A 26741-nucleotide genomic window follows, 5' to 3' on the forward strand; every position below is an offset into this window, starting at 1 on the left:
TCTCTCTTTCTGTCAAATAAATAAATAAAGTCTTTTAAAAAAATAAAAGGCAGGACTTGGAATGAGGGGCTAAGACTCTGGCTCCTTGCCGTCAAGGGCAGGGGCGCTTCCCACTCTTCTCTTCTTGCTCCTCTTCTGTATCCCTCTTGCTGCCCTTCCTTAGCAATCCTTTTCACACTCATTTCATTTCTCTCTGACCTCTTCTGCCTCTTCCTTCCATATGGCCTCATCTTTCTATTTTAGTCTCAAAGCCCCCACCATCAGTTTTCCCAAAGTGAACAACTAGAATCGATTCCATCTAAGGCTTTTCCTCCCCTACCTTCCCTCCTGACTCACCCCCTCCTTCAGCAGGGAAAGAAGCCCATATCCTTTCCAGAGCCTCGGACTGTCCAAAACCCCCTGGGTCTCAGGGAGGGATGCGAAAGTCCAGAGTGGAGAGGTCAGGGATGTGTCCTGCCTCAGTCATCTGCAACTTCACCCCACCTCCTTCAAGGCACTGGAACCAAAACTATTCAAGCAGCAGCACCGACTTAGCCTCAAGATGGTTTCGGCACTGCAAATGCGGCAGGATCTCAATGTGTGTCTGTGCCTCCTCGAGGGCCCTAAGTCCTACCATTTACAGAGCCCTGTCACAGGCAACATCTCACTTAAATTCATCACAATCCAGAGTAGACCGCGGCACCCAGGCACCTTCTCCAAAGTCCGGGCTCCATTTAGCGCAGAGCTTGGAATCCAGGCACCACGTCCCCAGCTGCCTTCCCCCAAAGTAGAGGTGCCTCTGGCTGGATTCCGTGGCTCTTTCCTCAGCTGTGGATTGCATCCCACCCCACCTGCCCTAATCCTTCCAGAGGTCTGTTTTCAGTCAATCCGGATTATCCTGCTAACTCCTGGAAGACAATGCCAGACAAAACTCAGAGACGGGGCAAGACACCAAGACTGAATGAGGCGCAGGCAGAAAACAAAAATGTATCATGGTGGAAGCTGCTGGAAATCAATCTCTGGGTTTTGAAGGTTTCTAGAGGAGTGTCTGCTTCTCCTTAAACTCTTAGACATCCTTTTGAGCTGCCCATTTTCAAAGTAGCATCAGAGTACACTGAACTCAAGAACAAATTAAAAGCAAGCACACATGCCTACTCACACTGGGAATAACGAGGATTCAGGTAGACAGTGGTTTTCAACCTTTCACCTTAATACATGTGACAGATGGCATTCAGGGCCTAGCACATTCTCTTGGAGGTACCCAGAGTTTAACAGCCCCCAAAATATTGAGGGAAGCCCTGAAATAATTATCCCCACCTTTCTCACCGTTGGATCAGCAAAGGCAGGCCGCAGGCCACAGCAAACATGAGTAAGTCTGAATTTACACACAATCCTGGGACTCCACTTCTTTCTTTCACTGAAGAAATCATCCTGGATTTCTCATAAGAGTATCACGGAGATTATGAATTTATTCTAAATTGTTTTAAAAAGTTAATCTTTCAAAAATAGCAACACCTTGAATGTTATTAGAATTATTGCAAATTACTTGCAATAAGCCTTATGAAAAAGCAACGCTAGTATGGAATAATTATCTCACCAAAAAGAACTGGGGGTGAAAATCATCAAGTTGTCGTAGGAAAAATACATATGTTTTTTGAGAGTCAGAGTGAAGCTCTTTCAGAGAGGGATTACGTCTCATTCGTTAGGGCATTTTTCACATTGTCTACAAATGTCCGACATCACTAGGCAGTTCAACGCATTTTTGATTAAATAATTTTAAATAGTCTTTTCAGTTTCCCATAAAGGAAATCTCTACACTGCCCTCCTCAGTTCAAAGAACCACTGCATTTCAGAGTTAGACAGAAATTGGAGGTATTCTGCTCAATTAACCACACCAACAAACACTTATCAAATACTTGCTATGCACTCTTGGTATGCTAAGGGCTATGTGTGCATTTGATCCTCACAATCCCATCAGGTAATAATATCATTTTGTAGAAGAGGAAAATAAGGCTCAGAGAGGTTAATCTACTTGCCTAAAGTCACCCAACCCAAAAGAGGCAGATCTGTCTGATCCCAAAGCCCATGCTCCATACCATCCACCACCCAAGAGGTCCCAAGAGATCCAATGACTTGCTGGTGTTGGTGTCTTAATTCTCATTTCCGAACACTTCCCACCACTCTATCTTCCACTAAGGAGAGTTCCTGGAGGCAGGAACTCTCTAAGCTGGAAAGATGCTGTTCTCACCTGAAAAGAGCCTATTTCTCCACAAAGCCCACCACACGTATCTGCCGCTTGGATATCAGGCTGTGGGAAAGACAAACTCTGAGGCAGTTTCCCCCTGATTGCTCAAGAACAACAACAGCTCAGTAGCAATTTGGGTCAATTCTGAGACTGGCTTTCATAACTCAGCCTGTCCTGGTTCCCGTCCTTTCTCGACTGCATCAACCGGCCACCCCACCCCGAGCAATGAATGGTTTTTCAGCCTTGCTGCCCAACAAACACCCTCAGGTGCCACCCTCTCTTCTAGTACTAGGCCATCTTGGGATATACGGCTCAATTCCCCAAACTTCACGTAAAGCCCCACATGGTCCTTCCACGCCACCCCACCCCGCTCTACTCTTGAGGGTCTATTCCTGCTGTTCTTTGCAGATTTCCTTCACTTTTCTTCAGAAACCAGTCGAAGTGTAAATATGAAGCTCTACCTTTTCCTGCAGATGATCAAAATCAAATTAGATGCATTTGGTGGTCGAGTCAGCATTCCTGTTCATCTGCAGCTGAAGACTGTCCCGGCTTACAGAGAACAACAGCCTCTCAGATGGTCCCTGGGATCTGGCTTCTCTGGGGCAACCAGATGCTGGGGGGAGGACGGACGTGGAAGGGGTGTTCAGTTCAGAAGAGTAGCTCAGGCACCTAGCAGTCCCTTCCTGCTATTAGCTCCACCCGACTGTCATTGTCAGGCTGACTCCCACTCAAGCCTCAGGAACACATCTGGACCCTCAGCAACGCCCCTGCTTTTGCAAAGGGCTGGATTTAGTCCTTTTATGCCTGCGCCTTTTTTGCTCCACACAACAATGCCGCATAATCTAGGGAAAGAATGTCTTCATGCCAGCATCTGTGTGGTTTCACTGGCTGTCCCCCAAGGAAGGAATTCTCTGACTCTCCCAGTACTGGACTCCTCAACTGCACCTCTGGAACCAGACAGGGGCTGTGTTTGCAAAGCCTCCCTGTGGTTCTTGTGTGGTTGGAGGTCTGCAATCGAGTTACCCCCCTTGCCATTCTGGGATGTACGTCCCGGAAACAAAGCCAAAGTCAGGGACAGCCTGACTTTATTTTTTTTTTCTATTTTTTATTTTTTATTTATTTGAGAGAGAGAGAATGAGAGAGAGAGAGAGCATGAGGGGGGGAGGGTCAGAGGGAGAAGCAGACTCCTTGCTGAGCAAGGAGCCCGATGCGGGACTCGATCCTGGGACTCCAGGATCATGACCTGAGCTGAAGGCAGTCGCTTAACCAACTGAGCCACCCAGGCGCCAGGGACAGCCTGACTTTAAATGCGTCCGCAAACGCTTGCTACACGAGGGTTTAAAATATCCTCCCTATAGAACTTTTCCCTTTAAAGGGGCAACCAAGGGCGCCTGAGTGGCTCAGTCGGTTGGGCGACTGCCTTCAGCTCAGGTCATGATCCTGGAGTCCCGGGATCGAGTCCCACATCGGGCTCCCTGCTCGGCGGGGAGTCTGCTTCTCCCTCTCCCGCTCCCCCCTCTCGTGCTCACTCTCTCTCTCAAATAAATGAATAAAATCTTTAAAAAAAATAAAGGGGCAACCAAACCTTTGAAACCGAAAGGAATTCTAAGACAACACAAAACCCTATGTGCGGTGAAAACCCTTGGAGCGTGCACCCTCACCTTGGGTCACAGAAGTGCCCGCTGCGTGGAGAGCCTGCGTTATTACCACAGATGTTCCGCAGCCCGTCCTACTTAATCACAAACATATGTGCTATTTAGCTCAGCTATGTGACAGGAAATACCGTTTGTAAAATAGTAAACCACAGCTCAACCTATCCATGCCTTCAAATATTATCTGTGCTGATTCCAGCTCAGCGCCCCACCCCGCACCTCCCCTATGGATTTAACCTCCACTTTTCCAAGATGAATTTGGGTCCTGGCTATTTTGTTAACCTTCTTTTAATAATCTGCTCATTTCCTAAATTTAAAAAAAAAATTTTTTTTTTTTTTAAGATTTTATTTATTGAGAGAGAGAATGAGATAGAGAGAGCATGAGGGGGGGAGGGTCAGAGGGAGAAGCAGACTCCCTGCCGAGCAGGGAGCCCGATGCGGGACTCGATCCCGGGACTCCAGGATCATGACCTGAGCCGAAGGCAGCTGCCCAACCAACTGAGCCACCCAGGCGCCCTCATTTCCTAAATTTAGAGAGTAGTATAAACAGACACCAACCCAAATGGACTTGTCCCAGGAGATGGTCTTTACATGAACAAAGAAAAGCTTTGGGGCTGGGTGGGCCATGCAGATTTCAGAATGTTACTCTTCTCACCATGACACGGTTATGGAGTCGGCAAACCACGTTCACGTCAGGGTCATAAATGCCATGGAGATCTGCTAAGCAGAGGTCTCTGAGCCTCAGCTTCTTCATCTGTAAAATGGTGATATTTGCCTCATATATAAATTGCCACATAATGGGTACTCACTGTATCTACTCTATTTCTCTCCCTCCTTTGTTTTCCCTTGTCTCCCCTTCTGACCTTCCTTTCTCTAGTCAGGAAGAAAGTAAAATGCTCAGACTCTGCAGTTTGCTTTAGCAGCAGGTCAACCTGCTACAAACCCTTCTCTAGAACTGGGTGTCCATTCTGTTTGGCCCATGACCATGCCTCTATCTACCCTGCTCTCCAGATTTGATCTGTTCCTATCTTAGTCCCTTGTGCCTGAATCCCTGCTCAGGGGTTCTCCCTGAAGACAGCATCACCCAAAGTGGAGAGAAGTTAACAGGCATGGGGGAAAAGACCCATGGTCAAATGTATTTGGCAAATTCTGATTAAACAAGGGCTTACAGGTCTCTTCACAGCATTCCTTTCCAGAGCCTATAGGATGCTAACATTCTCATGGGCTCCAGGAGGGGGTCACAGGCAGCTCTCCTCAAAGATCCACATGGATGGTTTGCCTCAGAACATTCCAGAACATGCTCTTCTAAAATAAATGCCTGGGGCCGGGAAACACAGGTCCACCTTTAATTCTGAATACCTTGGCCTTTTCATTCTGTTGCCACCATCTCTGCTCTGACCATGAGGATTGGCTCTGAGCCCATAGCAGCTTCTCTGGCTTAGCAGAGTCTCCGCTTCACTTTCAGGACGAGCAGTTGCCACAAGTTCTTCCCCTGGGACACCAGCAGGCCTCACAGCAGGACATAGTCCCTTTGCTTACCCAGACAGGACACCAAAGAGCTTCCGGATAGGCCATGACTGAAGTGAACCCTTGCCTTTGACCTCTGCAAGCATGTGAGGGCTTTGTTCCCCAGGTCATCATCTGGCATTGAGGATGGCATCTGGCAGCTTCCATCACTGACTGTCAGCACTACAGCCTCCCTCCCCCAGGTCCCCGCCTCTCCTGGCCAAGGCAGGGAGCACAGGGAGGACGGCCTCAGACCCTCCCATGGGAATCAAGCTCTGTAATGCTGCAGGATGCCCAGAGCACACTCAGCCTGGGGCCATGGAGCCACAGCCCCTATCTTCCCAACCCTATGAAGCCCCGTTCATCTTCCCTTCCCGGGGTTCTGGGACCCTCCTCAGTCTCCCACTATAGAGGGTCAGGGAGGGCACTGTGTGGGGCTATGGGGCTGGGCTCAGCCTCTCATCTGCCCCTTTACTGAGTGACACTAAACTCTTGGGCTATTCTCTTAGGAAAGAGTGAGCACCCAACACAGTCCATAGCCAAGTCTTTTTTTTTTTTTTTTTAAGATTTTATTTATTTATTTGAGAGAGAGAGAATGAGAGAGAGAGAGCATGAGGGGGGGAGGGTCAGAGGGAGAAGCAGACTCCCCGCTGAGCAGGGAGCCCGATGCGGGACTCGATCCCGGGACTCCAGGATCATGACCTGAGCCGAAGGCAGTCGCTTAACCAACTGAGCCACCCAGGCACCCTCCATAGCCAAGTCTTGTCCAAGGTGTGAAGGAAGGAAAATTACCTCAATCAGAGTCTTCCTGGTGCTGGACACAGGGCTGGGACTCATGGTCTCAACCAGCCATCTGCCAGGCCTAAACGTCTGCTCTCTGTCCTGAGGACCTGCAAGTGGCAAGACGGGGACGTCCTGAGCCAGTTAAGAGGAGCTCCTCCTTCATGGGATCCTGTCCTTTAGTCACAGCAAGGGTTCAACCCACAAAGACAGAAGAGCACAGAGGTCTAGCACATAGGCTCTCGTGCCCAAGTCACTGGCCTCTCATCTCGCTTCCTCTGCTTATTAGCCCTGAGGCATGTTACTTAACATCCTCAATGTCCTCATCTATAAAGTGAAAATGAGTAACACCTACTTCCCAAGGTCCGAATAAGTTAACGCTAAATTAGTAAGTTAAATGCTACTTCATAGGCACTCAAAAAATGGGGGCACAGTGCTTACAAGTGGGGGGTTCTTGAGTCAGCACTGACCATCGCTAGCAGCCCCCAGGCGAGCAGCAGGCCCTGCCAGGACTGCAGAGGACACCAGCGAGGGCCCCGAGGCTCCTGTCTAGCCCGGAATGGTCTCCCATTCTCCCGCAAGAGAAAACCAAGGTGCTGAACCGAGCTGTGAGATAAAAAGCACTGCATAAGCAAGTCGGCACCGCACCTGGAGATGTCGCAAGTAATCAGGGAAAAGACTGCTCAAAAATGACGCAGTCCTTCTCTACATGGGGCTGACCACTGTAAGGTGAAAACCTGGGACCACGCTCGTCACCCACACCCAAGACTCCGCATGGCTCTGTCCCGGTGGGTCCCCACGGGCATGACTTAACTCCCCAGGGGACACTTGGCGGTGTTTGCAGACACGCTCAGTTGTCACGCCTGGGGGTAGGGGGTACTCCTGGCACCTAGTGGGTAGGGGGCGGGGATGCTGCTAAACATCTTACCATGCACAGCAGAGCCCCCACAGTGAAAAATTATCTGGCCCCAAATATCAATAGCACCAAGGTTGAGAAACCCTGCTCTTTGTTGAGAAGGTCAGGGAGCTGAGTATGCCACGTGAGGCGTCCCGCCCTTCTGCGTGTGTCTACTTTGTAGACATTGAATTGGAAGCTTAAGCTGGGCAATGTCCCTGAGGGGGCACAACCAGAAAAAGGTGCTATCAGAATCGAACCCTGTTTGGGTCCCAAATCTCATGCTCTTTCCACTACACCACACAGACTACCAGGGCAGGAATCACAACAGGAGAGCAGTCTTCTTGACAGGACTTGGACACCAACATGATCTAGAAAACACGGGAAAAGGGGGAGTCTGGCACTTAGAAACGTGGAGCTACAGGAGAAGCAGGAAAAAATCAGGTCTGAGGTGCATCCAAGTGGAAATATCGAGCAAGGAGCTAGAAACACAAGACAGTACGTGGAGAGAAAACCAGGGGCTACACATGAAGAGTTGGGCGTCTTCCTAGGCTAGGTGAGAGTCGAAGGCAGGAGAGAACAGGAGAGGCCATATGGCATCCAAAGCTGAGGACTGGTCACTTTCTAGGAGGCGGCAAAGAACAGGAGAAAGTGAGACCCATCCAAGAGGCCAAGGTAAAACCAGGAGGTACAAGGACCCCCCAAGGCAGGAAAGAATGTCCTCCTGGGGCCTTGAAGAGAGCAGAGGGCAGGGACAGCTGAGATGACAGGCCACTGGGTTTAGTGACCAGGTCGGCGGTGACAGGGTAGGAGCAATTTTAGCAGTGGGTGGGGGTGAGGCCAGGCTGCCTGTGTGGAAGCAAAGGGAACACAGATGCTCAGGCCCACAGGCTGGGGCTGGGCTCAGCTGTCTGTGTCTTGGCCACCTCAACCCCCAGCCCCCAGTTCCTGGGTTTTTGCAGCTCTGGGCCGGCATTGTCTCCCAGGGGGACTGGTTCCTGGCAGCCCTAGTAACAGCCCCCCTCTTTGAACCCTATCTGCATTGTGGTCTCAGGAGCACTAAGGGGCCCCAGGACTTCCCACTCTCCAAAAAATCCAGCCCGCCTCCGGCCAGGGGAAGGAGGCACACAAGCGAGCCTTCGTGCAGGCGAGGGCCGGCGAACAAGGCCTCCTTTCAGGGCTGCCTTCTGGTATTTATATTCCCGAGGACCCTCTGGTGGGAAGAGCAAGGCGCTCGAGAGTCAGAAATGAGAAAGGGCATTATCTCCTCAGGCGCCCCCAGGGCTGGGAGGGGATGGGGGTGCAGGGCGCTGTGGTGACTGGAGGGGCTCCCGGATTTTGATTCTGCATTCTCAGAGGGAACCATGAAAAAGATGTGGGATAAAGTAGGCTGAAGGGGCCCTGGCTCAGATCACACATCTTAAACATGCAAATCTCCTCCTTCCCCTCTTCTCTACAAGCCCAGGGGCCCTCCTGAAGGTAAGCAGAAAGCCCTGGAAGTTTAAAGAACTCTAAAGAGGCTCTCTCTCTGACTTAAATATTTAAGCGGGGGGAGGGGAGGGGGATCAACAGCAACCAGCTATGAAAACTGGTCAAGTAATTTATCTTAATTACCATGTAATTACTTCTAGTGTTTTCAGAAGAAGCAGTAGCTAAATGGCCCAGGAAGGATATTTAATGCTTTAGAATATGATTCCCTCCCACACCAGGCCACTCCAGATTGGAAGGGTCTGACAAGTTAAGGGCCATCACCTGCTGGGAGAGACCCAGGACCCTGATCCTTGGCTGCCGGGCTCTGGTACAAATTTGTGGGCCCTAGCCCCCTGCGCATTCACTCAGCAAATAGTTACTTAGTGTCTTCTAAGGGCTAGGTCCTGGGTGAAACACCAGGCAGACAACAGAAACCAGTAAGACCTGATTCGAGTGGTGGGGAAAGAAGGGTTTGGAAGTTAGAGAGATGGTGTGTGACTCTCAGCCCCACCACTGACCAGCTGTATGACGAGGGCAGGTGATGTGAATTCCCTGAGCTTCGGTTTCTTCGGGTGTAAATAAAAGGGTAATGATAGTTAACTTTTAGTGTTCGTTATGGCCGACGTGTGCCCTCCCCCAAATTCAACCCTAACCCCCATATACTTCAGAATGTGACTGTCGTTAGAAGGAGGGACTCGTGCAAATGAGGCTGTTACGGTCGGCCCTGAGCCAGCCTGGCCACTGTCCTTGCAAGAAGTCAGGACACAGAGCGACACCAGAGAAAAGGCCACATAAGGACAAGGCCAAGGAGAGAAGCCTCAGAAGCAACCGAACCTGCCAACACCTTGCTCTTGGATTTCCAGCCTCCAGACCTGCGAGAAACACACTTCTGTTGCTTAAGCCCCAGAGGCCGTGGTTTCCTGTCATGGCAGCCAGAGCAAACTGAGCCAGGCCTCTTGTGACACTAAATAAAGTCACACCTGTAGAATGGCAGGTGCATGAAGAGAGGCCATTATCACTAGATTCCTGCTCCTAAGGTGCTTAGAACCTGGTGGGAAAGACCAGAGGAAACAACAAATGAAAGACAAAATGTGCTCACCCCCCCTGAGCTAGAGCGCACTGGGGCTTTGGGAGAGTACACCCTTGGCTCCCTGGGGAGGGGACATCTGCTAGGGCAGAGACACGGGGCAGCAGATGAGGCATCCGGGACCATCCCCGCTGCCCAGGTTTCCGTGCATTCGAGTCACACGCCAGTTAACGCCAACTAAGGGAGAGCCTCCCACCCGGCCTCATCCACCCCACCGAGCAGACACAAAACCCAGTTAGGCACAGGCAGATCATTGCTATGGCAGGTCTCCCCTCCGGCTGCCCAAACTGGACCATAAGCCAGAAAAGGACATCAGAGGTGATCTGGGCATGTGCAAGCCTCAGACCAAATGCATTTTGGTTTATCCGTGGCCTGTCTTGGGCTGTTGCTGACCATCAAGCTCACCTGGAAAAGTCCACATCACTGCGAATACACAGGCAGGAACCACTGACTTACAGAAAACCAAAGCACATTTGCTCAATCCTCCCCACTCCCGGGAATTCCATGAATGTACATGTGTATACATATGTAACAACCCAAGCAATCCTTTTTTTTTTTTTTTAAGATTTTATTTATTTATTTGAGAAAGAGAGAGCACGACCAAGGGGGAGGGGCAGAGGCAGAGGGAGAAGCAGACTCCCCATGGGGCAGGGAGCCCGATGCGGGGCTCGATCCCAGGACCCTGGGATCATGACCTGAGACAAAGGCAGACACTTAACTGACTGAGCCACCCAGGCACCCTGGAGCAATTCTAAGATTTTAAAAATCACTTATGAAAGTCCTATTTATAAAACAAGTACAGAAGATCAACATTTACTTGGGCTCTTAGTCTCAAATGCAGACATCACACACAAAAATAATATTTGTGTCTCTCGGTCTCCAGGGAATGTGTGCAAAATATTTGTGAACTTCATTGCATTTCAAAGGACACTAAATGCTTTAACAAAGAATTTTGCACTTACAGCAAAGTCTAATTAGAAACATGTAAGTAGGTGTGAATGAATAGATTTGTCCACTGATATTCTCAACAATGAGCATTAAATTATATTTAAACTTACAGATCATGGGGTGCCTAGCTGGCTCAGTGAGAAGAGCATGAGACTCTTGATCTCAGGGTCATGAGTTCAAGCCCTATGTTGGGTACAGACATTACTTAATAAATAAATAAACTTAAAAAAAAAACTTACTATCTCTACATATCAGCCTGGGTGCTTGAGCCTGTAGCAGAATGGCCTCCTTCATCTCGACTGAGTCTCCATTAAAATGAGTAACTCCCAGGGTCCTCACAGAGCACCCAGGTGCCTCTGCATATCGCTGCCCACTGAGGCTCCTGACAGGTCCAGCCCAGCATAAGGGGCTCACCCAGCTGCAAGATGCGGGCAGGCCTCCACTGGACACTCCCAGGGCCTCTCTCGCCATACCTGTCTCTCCACCAGCCCCTCCTACTACTGCTCGCAGCAAGAAACGTCCCACTGGGCGAGGTCCCTACAGCTGTTTGCCCAGCCTGGAAGCCGGGAGGTTTCGTGCCTGTTCCGCTTCGTTCCGGCTCCGTAAGTTAGAACAAGTCATTGCTAGCAAGTGGTTTCCAAAAGTCCCAATCAGTTACGAAGATTCAAACTCTAACAATCTATGAAGATGAATTCTCCTACAAAAGAGGTCTGCAGAGAAGTATGTGCCTCCCTGGAGACCCCTTCCTGTCCAAACTCTTTAGGACTCCTGCAACCATGCTTCCAGATAGAAGTTTTCCAAAGATGGCCACAGCAATACCTCCCATCTCATGCTCTTCTGGAATGCCATGGAGCAGGGAAGCTCCATTCCCCCTTCCCCAGGGTGGGCCTGTCACTGCTCAGACCAATACGGCATGGTAGAAGGAACACTGTGACAATCCTAGCCATAGACCCGACCCAGATGCTGCCTTTCCTGCTTTGTGGGAGCCCTGAGCCACCGCATACGAAGCCCACGCTAGGTGGGGGAGCCACACTGAGATGCCATCTTGGACATCCTGCCACTGGAGCTTTCAGTGGTTCTAGCCTCGGTCGCCATCTGACTACAACCGTATGAGAAACTCGAAGCAAGAACCACCCCGCTGAGCCCAGTCAACCCACAGAACCAGAAGAGATAATATGAAATTGTGATTCTAAGCCTCTATGCTTTTTTTGTGTGGTAAAATGTACATTCTCATAAAAGCTACCCTTTTAACTGCTTTAAAGAGTGCAGTTCTGTGGTATTAAGTACAATCAACCACATGGTTGTGCAACCATCATGACCATCCATCTCCAGAACTTTCCATCTTTCCAGATTTAGACTCTGAACTGTGCAAGCCCCACCCCAGCCCCTGGCAGCCACCATTCTCCTTTCTGTCTCTGTGAATCTGACTACTCTAAGGACCTCATATAAGGGGACTCCTACAATATCTGTCCTGTTTGTGAGTGGTTTATGTCACATCACATAATGTCTTCAAGGTTCATCCATGTGGAAATATATGCCAGGATTTCCTTCCTCTTTAAGGCTGAAAAACACTCCACTGTACATGCATACCCCAGTCTGTGTATCCATTCATCCGTCAATGGGTGGACAGCAATACGTACGTGGGGCAGTGGGCAATGCCGCCGCGGCTCAGCAGAGCGAGGCCCCGAAGGCAGACTTCGAGAGCTGGGAAGTCCGGCACAAACACACAGCACCAGGGCACTAACCTCCAGAGTGGGTGACCAGCCAGGAATCCAGGCTGGAGTTCCCAGTAGCACTCATCACAGCAGGCGGGGTGTCTCCTGGGGTCTCCCTTCTAGGCTGGGCGCGACCCCCGGACAGGGGCTGGCAGGATCTTACTCATGCCGGGGTGCCCTGCCCTGGCACAGGCTGATAGGCCCGATAAACGTCTGGCGACTGAGTGAAAAATGTCCCTGACGCTGAAGCCAGGTTCTGGGCCATGTCCGAGTTTCTCATGGGCTCCCTGTAGGGAAAGAACTGGGCCAGGGAAAGTGCAGGAAGGCTGCTTCTGGCTGGAAAGGGAAGGGGGAAGTAGCAGCCACGGGACAATCTGACGGGGAAAAATCCACAGCCAGGCCCAGGCTTTCGGGGAAGCGCAGGATCTGCGTGGAAGCCCCACACTGACCCAGCCACCACTGAGCGGGACTTCCACCTGGGGGAGGGAGGGCCTTTGGGAAGGGCGTGCTGGGTACCAGGCTGAGCCAATAGGACGAGCTATCTCAGGATCAGCCCGGCTCAGCTTGTCGGGCTCAGTTCCCAGGGCTTAGGGCAGTAGAGCCTCGTGTGCCCATTAGGGGGGCAGCTGGGGTTGGAGGGGCTCAGGCCTGCGCCCTAACGGGCCGTGGGGGACTGAGGGGGGAGCTGAGTTACATTTGAGCCCTGGGGGCTTTAGGATAGCGACCTTCCTTCACTACAGGAGAAGCCAGGCTGGCTGAACCATGACCCTCGCCCTCTCACCCTTAATCACTCTGCCAAGGAAACCCAATGCTCTCTTCCTGCTGGACTGCTCCGCCGGGGCACAGGTCAGGGTGCCGCAGAGCACAGACATTAATTCCAAATCTGAGAGGACTTGTTTCTGGTTGACTTAAAGAGTGAATAACCACCATACCAATGCCCACCTGGGATTGAAACAAAAAGGGCTCACATTATGGTTCGACTCTGCATTTAGCTTTACCAGCCTTTAAAGATAAAGCAAAACCCCGAGTATTAATTACAAAGGTGTTTGTCTCTATTCCTCTTCAAAGCCTACAACCTTGAAGGTTTGAAACTGCTTACCATGGGGAAAGCAGTTATAAGCACCAATAAAAGAGTTCAAGAAACATGGATTTTGAACCTGGCTCAGCTTCTAAGTAATTGCGGGGCTTTAAGCAAACTAATTACCCTCTTTGGGTCTCAGTTTCATAATGATAAATGAAGGAAAATACTTTGTACTCCCATGGTTTTGTTATGTGCTTAACAAGAGTAACTATATGTGAGATGATATAGATACAGATATAGATATAGAGAGACAGACAGATACAGACACATATATAGGAAGTCCTCGTAAGAAAAACTAAACTATAAATAGGTTAGACATTTTCTTATGTTCAGTAGGTGCTTGCTGGTACCTGCTGAATAAATGGCCAAATACCCCCAAGATTATAACGAGGCTCACATTTGGTGACAGCGGTACCTCTCCACATGGCAGAATCCCCACTGGTGTCTCTACCAGATCTTAGAAGGCAATCTGCTCTCTGCAGCCCACCTCACCCAAATCTTAACAGCCAACTCTCCCAGCCTGCACGATTCCTTCCCATTCCAGTCTACTGGAGCCAGCCTGATTTCTAGGATCAGAGTCTGCCCCACTGCCCCTACCCCAGCCCTGTGGCCCAGCTCCCACATCCAATCATGGCCTGAGGCTCCCTGTTGGGCCAATGCCAAGCCCAGAACACTAGGCCTGCACCTTAGGTCTCCACTGCCTTTGATACCAGAGGGAAACAACTCATTCCCTTTTCCTGGTTTTCATGGAACATGGCCACAGGGAAAATTTGTGGACAAGAAGCCAGTGTCTGCCCAGGGCCTCCTCCCCCGACCTCACGCCTGGACTCCACCCAAGACCCTCCCCTGCAAAATGAGGCTCATATGAGCTCTTCCACCTCAAAGGGCTTTGGGGAGCATCATAAAAGGTGAAGGACTCAGAAGCTTCTTTGAAAAATATGAAGCGCTCTGTAAATTCTTTTGCTCTTTTTACTCTTGTTCGTTTATTGCAGTGTGGTCTCCAGAGTCTCTAGAGGCCTGGGATTGTTCCCCGGGTAAACTCTTTTGGTACAATGACCACACACAGAGCAAAGTTTAATGCTCTTTGGGACTCTAGCACCATGAGCAAATGCAGCATGAGCTCCGGGGAGGGCCGGGGGGCCTGGGCCGGAAGTCAGGAAACCAGGCTCCCGCCTCTCTGGCCCTGCCAGGAAATTAAGCGCATCGCTTAACCTCGCTGGGCATTTTTCTTCATATGCACAATGGAACTGACAAGCCATCCACATTCCTGTTCACCAGGATGCCAAGAAGGCAAAGAATTTGAAAAGAAAAACACTACACAAGTTGGAATGTTGTAGTATTCAGCAGGCACGGGGAGCTGAGAGAGGAGAGATGCAAAAGACACGTGAAGGGGAACTAGGAACAAATAAGAGAGCTGCATTTGGGGTGAAATGGGAGGCACTTGAGAAGGCCCCGATGGAATGCCCTGGAAGTTCCCAGTACAGAAAGTATCCCCCAAGCCTGAGAGTCCATGTCTGGATGAGAAGATCTGCCACAGAGACACATGAAGTTCAAGGCCAGCAGAGTAAAGTGGATGGAAGGAAATGAAGTCCATCTACCACCTGCGGTGGTATGAGACCTACCAGAAGCCGAGGCTCACTGCTGTTTGCTTTCACTGCTCAGCTCAGAGTGAGGAGAGAGATGAGGAATTAATAGGCCCACTACCCTCAAAAATTTGTAATGTCCCGAGAGAGACGCTGGCCAGGCCACAGTCTGGCACACGACGTCCAATCCAGAGTGCTCTGCTTTAAGGGGGACATTCAAAGACTGTAGAGTTCCCAAAGGCTGGTCACCAGGACAGTGGGGTGTGCTGAGACCACGTCCCAGAAAGATGGGACTATGAAATCTGAAAGTGTGTCTCCAAACAAGATTTGGGGAGGACACAAGAAGCTAAGGCTCTCTCAGAATCAGAAAAATACTTTGAACATCATCTGGTCCAACCTTCACAAGTGAGGAATCTCTAATACAACATCTCTGCTGAGGAATCATTCAGCTGCTCCGTGAACTCTTTCAGTAATGGAGACCACATCACTTTATAAGTGAGTTCATTTCATTATCATTTGGACAGGATTAAACTCTTCTCCCTCCTATTAACCCCAAATAAACCTCCTCCTGGCTTCCATCTCTGCTCTGCGGGGACACAGGCTTTTCACCTACCCATCCTCAGCCAACTGGAGACAGCTGGTCCTGATGACCTGCAAGTCTTCCCACAGTCTTGCCCAGGAGGGGGACGCATTTTCAACACACCCCTGAGAGCATATTCTCGAGCCCCCTTCAAGGCTTTGTTCCTGGTAATCTCTGGCCAGCTGTGACCTCAGACTGCTGCCCCTGCCTTGCTCAGAGCATCTCATCCTGGCCGTGACCCCCTAGCTGTGTTTGCTTTCCAACTAAGTCTTGGCCTCCTCCTACCTCTTTTGGCAAACTCTGGTCCAAGAGGGTCCCAGCTCTGTGGCTCTGCCCACTGCTAAGGGCTTATCATAAACATACTCCACAATGAGACCAAAAAATGAGAGTCCCAAATTCATGCCACTTCATAGAAAGCAGCTAGTTGTTTGACTTTAGGCCTGCTAAAGACTGAATCTAAAATGTTCGATAGGCATTAAATATATGTTCTAACACCTCATTTGACAGATGAGGAAACAGAGGGTCAAAGGGGTAAAAGGATTAACTCAAGGAACACAGCCATGAAGAGAAGCTCTAATCTTTGATTGTTCAGTCCCACATTCCTTCCACTGCAGTCAAGAGGAAGCAAAGTTATCTTGTGGCTCTCAGTACATTTTGGGGTAAATTTTCCACAGTTTGTGTGTATGTGCATTCATTCTTTCTTTGACTCAACAGACATTCACTAAACACCTACTATGTGCTTTGCAAATGTTCTCAGTGAGATTTGGAGTAAGCTTCCCATAGGGACCGCATCTCGATGTGTGTATGGATTAATTAATTCTTTCATGCACGCACACATTCACTCACCAGTGATAGCTGAGCATCCTTAACATCGTGCTCCACGCTGGTACAAGTGAAAACAGTCACAGTCCCTTACCCCAGCACATTCTCTGTCCAGCACAGACAATTCCCACATTTTGTTAATGCAGGGTACCGTGGGGACCCACGGCCAGATGCTTGGTTAAGATTGGGGAGAGTGATGGTAGTAAGCCCACGTAGTGGTATGCGTATGTCCACGTGGTGAGGGAATGAAACCGCCTATCCTGGTGGTTTGAAAAGGCCTCGGGAAGAGCAGGCTTGTAAGCTGAATCCTGAAGGCTGATATCAATTGATCAGGCAGAGCAGACCGGAGAGAGGTGAGTGTGTGCACAAAGACAGGGCAGCAGAAGAGAGCCTGATTCTGCAGGTGGACGGCCCGGCTGGAGGCAGGACTTACGTGGGCACTGCTGGGAAAGAGGCCGATAGGTGAGAAAGCTACGGAAGCCCTGCTGTATCATGGCAACGGAGCTGATTTTATCCTAAAGGCAATGGGATTTGGTGAAAGACTTTAGAGAAGGGAAACAGGATTAGATCAGAATTTTGGAAAGAAAGCTCTGACCGTGGAGGACGGACTGCAAGGTGGGGAGGTCGGAGACAGGGAACCAGATAGGAGCGATAGTGGGAATGCAGGAAAGAAACCAGGGTTGAACGTGAGGGCTCCTGCCTGCACACACGTGGTTTTAAAGTCTGAAATAGGAGAGGAGAGAAGACAAGAGATTGCCTTTCATGTACATCTCTCATGGCACAGGGGATGGTTGCCCAAAGCTTTGCAGAACGACATCATCACCACCACCGTCCACCGTGGCCACAGAAAAGCGATGTGAGCTGTAGCTCTGTGACCAGTTGTGAGATGCAGGAGCCTCAAACAGAGCAGCTGCTCAGTAAGTGGTGGTTGCATGCATGACCAACATCCATCAGGTCCCGGGATCAAGTCCCGCATCGGGCTCCCTGCTTGGTGGAGAACCTGCTTCTCCCTCTCCCTCTGCAGCTCCCCTCTTTCAGATAAATAAAATCCTAAAACACACACACACAAAAACCCAAAAACCAGTTCTTCACAAGAACAGAAGGTAAAGAGCTCAGCCAACTTGGAAGCCCATAAAAGAGCCGGCACCTGTCTCAGGCGGTGAGCTTCTATGGGTCTCCTGTCTCTGGAGGCAGAGAGCAGTGAGGTCGCCCCGGCCGCACTCTCTGCTGAGACTCGGGGAAGGCGTCCCCTCTGGCCAGACGGGCAACACGCGGGCCACCCTCGGTGCGGCGGACAGCAGGGTGCCCGCCCCGCCGCGGGCTGAAGCCCACGTGTGCCCGCGGATGGGCACGTGTGAGCAGTTAGGCAGAACATCTGGCAGGAGAGGGATATGAATGTGTGGGTGGGAAGCAGGCAGATGGTGACAAGCAGGGGGCTGTTTAAACCCGGGTAAACCCCATCACGGGTGCCACAGAGCCACTGCCGCTGGGAGTTTAGAGTCAACGAATGATGAGGATGAGACCGGAAGCCTAAAATAACAAGTTCTTTCCTCATGGGAGAAAAACACCTATCTAGGCAAGTCCGAGCCTTCTTGGAACTGAAGGATTCTGACATTATCGCCCAGTTCCCGGGACCGCCTGATCACTTTTTTTTTTCCCTCAAGATAATTTTCTGGGGGCGCCTGGGTGGCTCAGTCGGTTGGGCGGCTGCCTTCGGCTCAGGTCATGATCCCAGCGTTCTGGGATCGAGCCCCGCATCGGGGTCCCTGCTCAGCAGAGAGCCTGCTCCTCCCTTTCCCTCTGACTGCTGCTCTGCCTACTGTGCTCTCTATCTGTCAAAGAAATAAATCTTTAAAAAAAAGAAAGATAATTTTCTGAAAATCGGGAGCACCTGGGAAGTAGCCACTGTGCTACTTACAATGACCCAGACCAGGCACCTTCCACCGAAGCCCCGCCCATCCGGCAGCCACCAGGGGAATGTTCACGAAATTTACAAGGTTCTGCTTCAAGCCACAAACAAGCAAGAGGCCTGGAGCTGCCCCACGGGAGGGTCTCAGTTGTAAAGACGTGAGACTGAAACATTTCTCTCTGTGCTATTAACGCGAAACTGAGGCCAACAAAAGCAAGGTTTGTAGCCTGTTACCTCTTCTAGCGCCTCCACATTTCTGAATATGAGTTACCCTGAGCTAGGGAAAAACACTCTCCAAGGGATACACAGAGGCCAGTGTGACAGTCCTGAGTTCCTGGGCTACGGATGTTTTAAATTAGATGCTCAATGTCGCTTCCATGAAACTCTTGGTTTAGCTCTGCTATGGAAAAGTTATTTTTGTGTTCCAGATATTTATATGGAGGCACATCCCCATACCAATTATGTTTTGTTTCCCTGATGCTCTTTTCCTGTACTTAAGAACAGTCATGGGTGCCTGGGTGGCTCAGTCGTTAAGCGTCTGCCTTCGGCTCAGGTCATGATCCCGGAGTCCTGGGATGGAGCCCCACATTGGGCTCCCTGCTCCGCGGGAAGTCTGCTTCTCCCTCTCCCACTCCCCCTGCTTGTGCTCCTGCTCTCGCTGTCTCTGTCTCTGTCAAATAAATAAATAAAATCTTTAAAAAAAAAAAAAAAAAAGAACAGTCATTACTTATCATTATTATGCCTGATAAGACACTTGCAGAAAAGCTCTGGGCCAAATACAGATTCCACAGGGCCCAGATAAATGACATTGTAAAATAGGCAGATTTTAGGGCGCCTGGGTGGCTCAGTTGGTTAAGCAACTGCCTTCGGCTCAGGTCATGATCCTGGAGTCCCAGGATCGAGTCCCACATCGGGGTCCCTGCTCAGTGGGAAGTCTGCTTCTCCCTCTGACCCTCCCCCCTCTCGTGCTCTCTCTCTCTCTCTCGTTCTCTCTCTCTCAAATAAATAAATAAAATCTTAAAAAAAAAAAAAAGGCAGATTTTAGGTCTTGCGAAACACTCAAGGGATACCTTCCATTCTTCTGCCCACTATGGCTGCCTCTTCTTTGTCAATTCCCCAACCCTAACAACCCTTCAATTGCTCAGGAACTTTATGATCCCTCCTGTGAATACCTAGTCCCAGAAGTTGTTTTGTTATTCACTTCTTACAGACTCTTCTCTGGGGTCTTTGTATTTGAAGTGTTTTCTTCAATAAGGAAATAAAGAGTTTTCATCTTCAGAAGGACAGGAACATCAAGTAATAAAGCAAAGAGAGACTTGTGGTTAAGAGGGGCATGGTTCATAAGGAATAACATGGTTATTCAATAGTAAGGTCCATCAACAGACTGGGAGGGCAACTAAGAGCTGTTGATACAGAAGCAAAATCAAAACGGTAATTCAAAGTATTAAGGAAATTTATCCAAGAGAAATCTACATTGATTACCAAGAAAACATAAGTTATTAGGAGGTATACCCATGGCCTCTCCCCAGAAGTCTTTCTGATTAGTCTGAAGCACAATCCTGATTCGAAAAAAACGGAGCAGGAGAGGGGAGATGACAGGAGACCACCATCTGTGAGCTTCAACAAATGTCAAGCACTTGGTTCCTATCATTTCCTATTATCTCACTTAATTTTCAGAACAACTTTTTAAGGCAGGTCCTGCTACCACTGTTTTATAGAGAAGGAAACTTAGCCTCAGAGATGTTAAGTAACTTGCCTAAGGCCACTGCCATGGTCTTAAAGTTTGTGTCCCCTCCCAAAATTCAAATGTTGAAATCCTGACGCCCAAGGTGATGGAATTAGGAGATGGGGCCTTTGGGAGGTAATTGGGTCATGAGGGTGGAGTTCTCTTAAATGGGATCAGTGCCCTTAGAAGAAGAGGCAGCAGACAGCTCCCTCACCCCTCTTACCATGTGAGCACATAGTAAGAAGATGGCTGTCTGCAACCCAGAAGAGGGTCTTCACCAGAACCATGCTGGCCCCCTCACCTTGGACCGCTAATCTCCGGAACCATGAGAAATCGACTTTTGTTGTTTGCAAGCCACCCCGTCTGTGGAACTTTGTTATAGCAGCCCAAACACACTAAGATAGCCACACATCTAGTTAGTGGCAGAGTTTAAACTCAAACCCAGATCTGCCCGACTCCAAAGTCCATTTTTTTTTTCCATTATCACATGGGGCTGATGTGAGGACCAGAGGAGAAGGCCAAGGACATTTGCTGATTTAGTTTCTTTAAATGAATAGGTTTTGTTGGGAGGGTATGGGAAAGATATGCTTATATAGATTTCCTTAAATATTTCCTATAACCAGGCTCTGCTGATACCAAACATTCCCAGAGATGCTGCCAGCCACGTACAAAGAGTCAATCATTCAGTATAAATCTGTCTGCACTGTTAGAGACACAGGTAAACTCACATGCCCAGCAGAGGGAGAACATCATCTCCATGACCAAAGGGAACAGGAACCTCTCCACAAAGTCTTTTCTTTCAACACAGATGTGAGTTAGGATACTAGTTGGTCAGCTACCAATGTTACTATTGAACGTTGTACTGGAGGGTCTACCCAATGCAATAAGACAAGAAAAAGATCATAAGGAGTCATAAGGAATGAAAAGAAAAAGACAAATTAGTATCATTTTGTGATTGTCTACCTAGAAAGCTCTATAATATCTAGAAATAGACTCTGAGAACTAATAAGAGAAGTCAGCTGGGATGCTAGATACAAGACCAAAATCCCAAAATCAGAAATGTTTCTGTGAGCCAGCAAAAAGCCAATAATAATAAAAAAGATATCATCTAAAATATCAACAAAACCTATAGGAAATAAATGCAGCAAAAGTTGTATAAGACATGAGTAGGAAAAAATCACCAGTCACCATCCACCTGAATAAAAGGAGAAGATGGGAAGACCTAATATTGTAAAGGTATCAGTTCCCTGGAATATAATGTGAATGCAACTGCAATAAAAATAAAAAAAAATCCCAACACAATTTAGTCTTTGTGTGCAACTAGACAAAGAAACTTTTATATGAACTAGTAAAATCCAAGGAAACCAAAAAATTACGAAAAAAATATAAAAGTAATTGTCAGAGCTAGCAATTGTGCTTCCTTATATGGCAGGCACTATTCTAACATTTCGTATACATTATCTCTTCCCAATTATCCTCGAAGTGGGTACTATTATGTATTTTATAGACAAGGAGACCAGGAGAAATTTTATAGACAAGGATACGATTACCTATTTTACAGACAAGGAGACTTGCCCAAGGTTACCTGGTACCCGGAGTAGCACCAGATGCAAGAAGACAATGGTGTAATATCTTCAAGTACTCAGGGGAAATCATTGTGAGTCTAAAAAACTCTACAAACTCTCCTTTGTAAGAGCAAAATAAAGACATTTTCAGGAATATCAATACTTTCAAGTTTACCAGAGCCCTTTTATGAAAGAACTTCCAAATTCACATGAAGAAAAATGAAGAAAAATGAACTCAGAAGGAAGAAGTGGAGTGTCCTAAGTAGCAGTCTCCAAACTGCACTGAATAAATAAAACAATGTATAGGCATACCTCGTTTTATTGCACTTTGCAGATACTGCATATTTTACAAATTGAAGGTTTGCAGCAACCCTGCACAAAACAAGTCTATCAACACAATTTTTGCAACAGCATTCGCTCACATGTCCTTGTGTCACACTTTCGTAATTCTCACAATATTTCAAACGTTTTCGTTATTACTTTCTTAAGATTTATTCATTTATTGGACAGAGAGAGAGAGTGAGGGGAGGGGCAGTGGGAGAGAATGTTCAAGCAGACTCCCCACTGAGCAGGGAGCCAGATGCAGTGCTCAATCCCAGGACCCCTGAGATCATGACCTGACCCAAAACCAAGAGTTGCATGTTCAACCAACTGAGCCACCCAGGCGCCCCTCAAACTTTTTCATTATTATTATATTTGTTACGGTGATCTGTGATTAGTGATTACTACTCACTGGAAGCTCAGATGATGGTTAGCATTTTTTAGCAATAAAGTATTTCCTTAATTAAGGTATGCACATTGTTTTTTGGTTTTTTGGTTTTTTTTTTTTTAAAGATTTTATTTATTTATTTGACAGCGAGAGACACAGCAAGAGAGGGAACACAAGCAGGGGGAGTGGGAGAGGGAAAAGCAGGCTCCCTGCAGAGCAAGGAGCCCGATACGGGGCTCGATCCCAGGACCCTGGGAACATGACCTGAGCCGAAGGCAGATGCTTAACAACTGAGCCACCCAGGCGCCCCTGTACATTGTTTTTTTTAGATGTAATGGTATTGCATCTTAATAAAGTACAGTATAGTGTAAACATAACATTTTTATGCACTGGGAAGCCAAAAAATTCATCTGACTCCCTTTATTGCAATATCCACTTTTTTTAAAGATTATATTTATTTATTTTGAGAGAGGGAGCATGGGGGCAGGGGCAGAGGGAGAAGAGAACCTTAAGCAGACTCCACGCTGAGTGCAGAGCCCAACGCAGGGCCGGATCCCGGGACCCTGAGATCATGACCTGAGCCGAAACCAAGAGTCGGACGCTTAACCGACTGAGCCACCCAGGTGCCCCTGCAATATTCACTTTGCTGCAGTGGTCCAGAACCAAATCTGCAATATCTCTGAGGGGTGCCTATAAAGTCGGTGAGAAAAGTGGGACTAAAGGAAAAGTACACACAGAAAATACAAGATGTCTAATAACATCCTATATACATGCTAGAAGCAGGCCACTAAGTTGGCTATGTGCTTCCTTTGGGCCAAATAAGAAACGGGAAACGGTCAATTAAAGGACTCACAGAATCCACAAGACAAAACAGCCAAGTTGCTCACAAGAACCATTCCTGACCCTGAGACCAGAAAGACCTTTCCCACATAGTTAAGTGGATACAAGATCTGGAACATCGGTCCAAGTATGATAATCTGAGAAAGAAGTCCTTGACTCTTACAGTTTTTTTTTTTCAACAATGCGATTTAGAAGCATTACCCTTCCAGAATCTCTTCCTTGAAGAATAGAAGAGATAAAGCCTCCTACTTAAGGTGTGTTATTTGAACAACCATATTTTTTTTTTAAAAAGCCCAAGCTTCTGGAGATCTTCAGGTATTTTCCAGGAGGAGGATGGCTAAGGTGACCTCTGGGGGCCTGGTTGCTGTGAGGGTACATGGTAGTACAGGACGTGGGCATTTTTTCCCAGACTACCCCTAGAATCACTCAGAAAACACTGAATATTTCCACCTCCACTAAACCAATTCATTTTGCCAATGCATGGGATCACCCACATAGCCAAGCTTCCAAAAAATAGTTTATTGTGAGGCACCTGGGTGGCTCAGTCAGTTAAGTGTCTGCCTTCGGCTCAGGTCATGATCCCAGGATCCTGGAACCAAGCCCCAAGTTAGGCTCTCTGCTCGGTGGCGAGCCTGCTTCTCCCTCTCCCTCTGCTGCTCCCCCTGCTTGTGCTCTCTCTCTCTCTCTGTCAAATAAATAATTGAAGTCTTAAAAATATATATATCTTATTGTGCTTTCATAGTAATAAGCACCAAGAGGTAATAAGCTGTTCTCTTTCTTTCCTGTTCCATGGTAAGTCCTTTACCTATCCACCCTGACAGTCCATGTAACACACAGGCAACTGGGAGCCTGGGAGCTACCCCTGGGTCTTCCTACCCATCACGCTCCCCTGACAATGTCAAAAACAATGAAAGCCCATACTGGCAGAGCTCTGAAGACATGATTTGCCTGATCTACTTTAAAAATCCTGCCTTCTACCAGGACTGCCCTAGAACCCCATGGAGTTCCTGGAACTCCAGGCTGCTTCGGAAGCTTCCAATGAATTTGGGATACCTTTTGCGGGTACAGCTGGCTCCCAAGGGAAGGAGAGCTACCTCTGGCTAAGTTTGGAGCAATTCCCAAGGACTTCCAAAGAGAAGTGATAATGAGAGACAGAAGAGATGGAAGCCAGAGACATTTTACAATTAACCAAAATATCAGTTCTTACTAAAGCACAAAATACTTGGCCTTCTCTTTTCTATATATTTTTTTCTTATAATTAAGATCGTATGAAGAGTACATGGCTGGAAGATGGTAGACAGTAGTGACTGAGATGTATAGACTTTGGGCACCGACCTGAATGCAAGATCTGATTCTAGCACATGGTGGCTATACAACCCTGGTGAGTTACCCCTCTGAATTTAGTTGCATGAGAATAATAGTTTCATGAGCATAATAACAGTACTTACCTCACAGAGTTTTAAAATGAAACACCATATGCAAGGGCTTTACACTCAATAAATGGTAGCTATTACTACTGCAAAAAATCTGACAAATACCGGCAAGCACAAAAAAACTCAAAAGCACCTCTAATCTGACCATCCACTTTGATGTGTCTAATTCCAATATTTTCTGGATGTATTTGCAAAGAGTGAGATTACAGTGCTTTCTATTTCATAACTTGCTTTTAAAACTTAACACCATACCCAAAGCATGTTCTATGTAATTCAGTATTCTTATACAATATGATTTTGAAAGGCCACTTTTACTTCTTAACAACCCCTGTCCTCCTTCCGCTCTGCAGATGCCACACTTCATGTATTTCCAACTCATCTGCCCCTCCAGATGACAAGTGGCTGCTTTCTGTTGGCTGACTGGGGATGCAGCTTCTTCTTACCACCCAGACTACCTGCTCCTTGGCCTTCACCTTACTAGCAGGCCTGCATTATGTCGCCATCATGCAGGACACCCTGTTGGGCAGCACAGCAAACCACCCAGTTCAACAAGATTCCATGAAGCGGCACAGAAGCTAGACGAGGCTGAAAGGCAATTTCTTTCCCAACAGCGTAAGGCTGACTTCTAGAGCATTAAATATACTATTAAAAATTCTCAGGAAGAGGAAGAGACAAAAGATTTTTATCTGAGTGCATTGTTTTTCTAAGCAACAGGGCAAACAAGTTCAAAACTTACAGGCTTTCTACTTGAATGAAAGTCAAAAACACTTTCTTATCAATGACATTTTGAGACCACCGTAAAACCTTACTAACTCACACTAATGGGGAACTGTCAAAATCACTGAAGAAAAATGAATTACATCCTTTTTAAACTAAACTCCTTTACTTCCAATGAAAAAACAATTTTTTTTTTAAAGAAATCTTTATCTCCAGGGTGCCTGGCTGACTCAGTAAGCAGCTGACTTCAGCTCAGGTCAGGATCTCCCGTCCTGGGATGGACCGCCCCCTGGGATGGACCACCCCCTGGTCGGGCTCCATGCTCAGCGGGGAGTCTGCTTGTCCCTCTCCCTCTGCTCCTCCACCCCCCCCCCCATAAATCTTTATATCCAAATAGTTCAATATCTTGCCCTGTTTTGAAAGGTTGCTCAGCACCTAATACATTTGTTATAACCACATTGAGTGTTCATACAGAAAACAGGAATGGCTAAAGTTCTTGAGAAGAGCTCTCTCCCTAAAAACAATAAAAGTTCAACACCCGCTGTGATCCTGCTCACACAGCTCACTTCTCAGGCAAGCTCTTCCTTCTTAGTCATGGGGACACAAACCTCAACTGGGCTCCCTCCCACCTCTCTCCAGTTCTGAGGGAGCGGGCAGAGGCTTGCCATATGAACCCAGATCTATCCCTAAAACAAAACCAAACAAAAACCCTGCAGATTCCAGACTTGATCTGTCCAGACCCATCTGAGAATTAACGAGCTCCTTTTAGGCACTCAGAGAACTAAGCCTGTCATGGAAACACTGATTCAACCATAATGAGAATCGACATAGAACCACACAAATGAACTAAACATTCTTCCACCCAATCAGAGGCAAGCTAAAGCAAGAGCCTCAGGATTAAAATAAGCTGTTGGTTTTTGTTTTGGTTTTTTCCTTTGTGGTCCTGCTCATTTTAGCCTCTTCCACTGCCTCGATTTTGCAACTGTTTATGAGACCGTGGGAGTGGGGGAGGTGGGAGAGAGACCGGGAGCCCTCTGGAGAGGGGCAGAGACCGGCGGAGCACTCACACCAGGCTGGGGAATGCCAACCAACACTGCGGTTTCGGTCAGGCAAATTACAACTTCTGGCCTGCGGGGGGCCAACAGTCTGTTTGGGGTAGTCTGAAAACAAGCCGATCTGAACTCCCACCTCCCACAACATTTAACTGTGGAATGAAGTACTTACTTTACAAAGATCAGATTCTGCTCACTATTTTTAGCCAGCATTCTTTTTTTTTCTCTCTCTCTCATTATTTTTTCCTGGATTTTAAATTTTTTCCGAAATTAGAAAGGCTAATTACGTGAAGTAACATTATTATTGGAAAAAGGAGAGTTAGGCTAAAAACACACACACACACACACAAACACACAAAAAACAAAACTGTCCAACAAACAGAAATAGTAAAATCCTAAGGAGGGATATATTTTAATTTCCCCTTGGACCCACAAGGTAGAGTTTGT

The 26741-nt window shown here is 47.9% G+C and overlaps 1 protein-coding gene across 3 annotated transcripts in view; it reads right to left on the reverse strand.

Moving 5' to 3' along the window:
* The window catches only part of STON1 (stonin 1), a 50649-nt gene that overhangs the window by 23101 nt on the left and 807 nt on the right, over positions 1-26741 (reverse strand). Inside the window, exon 1 of one of the 3 annotated variants that reach the window (XM_045885030.3) lies at positions 12308-12586. The exons of 1 other annotated variant lie outside the window; for it this stretch is intronic. In XM_045885030.3, the coding sequence (XP_045740986.1) occupies positions 12308-12362 (55 nt within the window). In that variant the 5' untranslated portion in view covers positions 12363-12586. Of the gene's footprint in view, positions 1-2685; positions 2896-12307; positions 12587-26741 lie in introns of those variants that run through there. One more of the 3 variants, XM_045885032.3, reaches the window with a different exon arrangement.

Source organism: Mirounga angustirostris, unplaced genomic scaffold (genome assembly GCF_029215605.1).
Source record: "Mirounga angustirostris isolate CCGP_5_RB_7025 unplaced genomic scaffold, mMirAng1.0.hap1 SCAF_10, whole genome shotgun sequence".
Taxonomy (NCBI): domain Eukaryota; kingdom Metazoa; phylum Chordata; class Mammalia; order Carnivora; family Phocidae; genus Mirounga; species Mirounga angustirostris.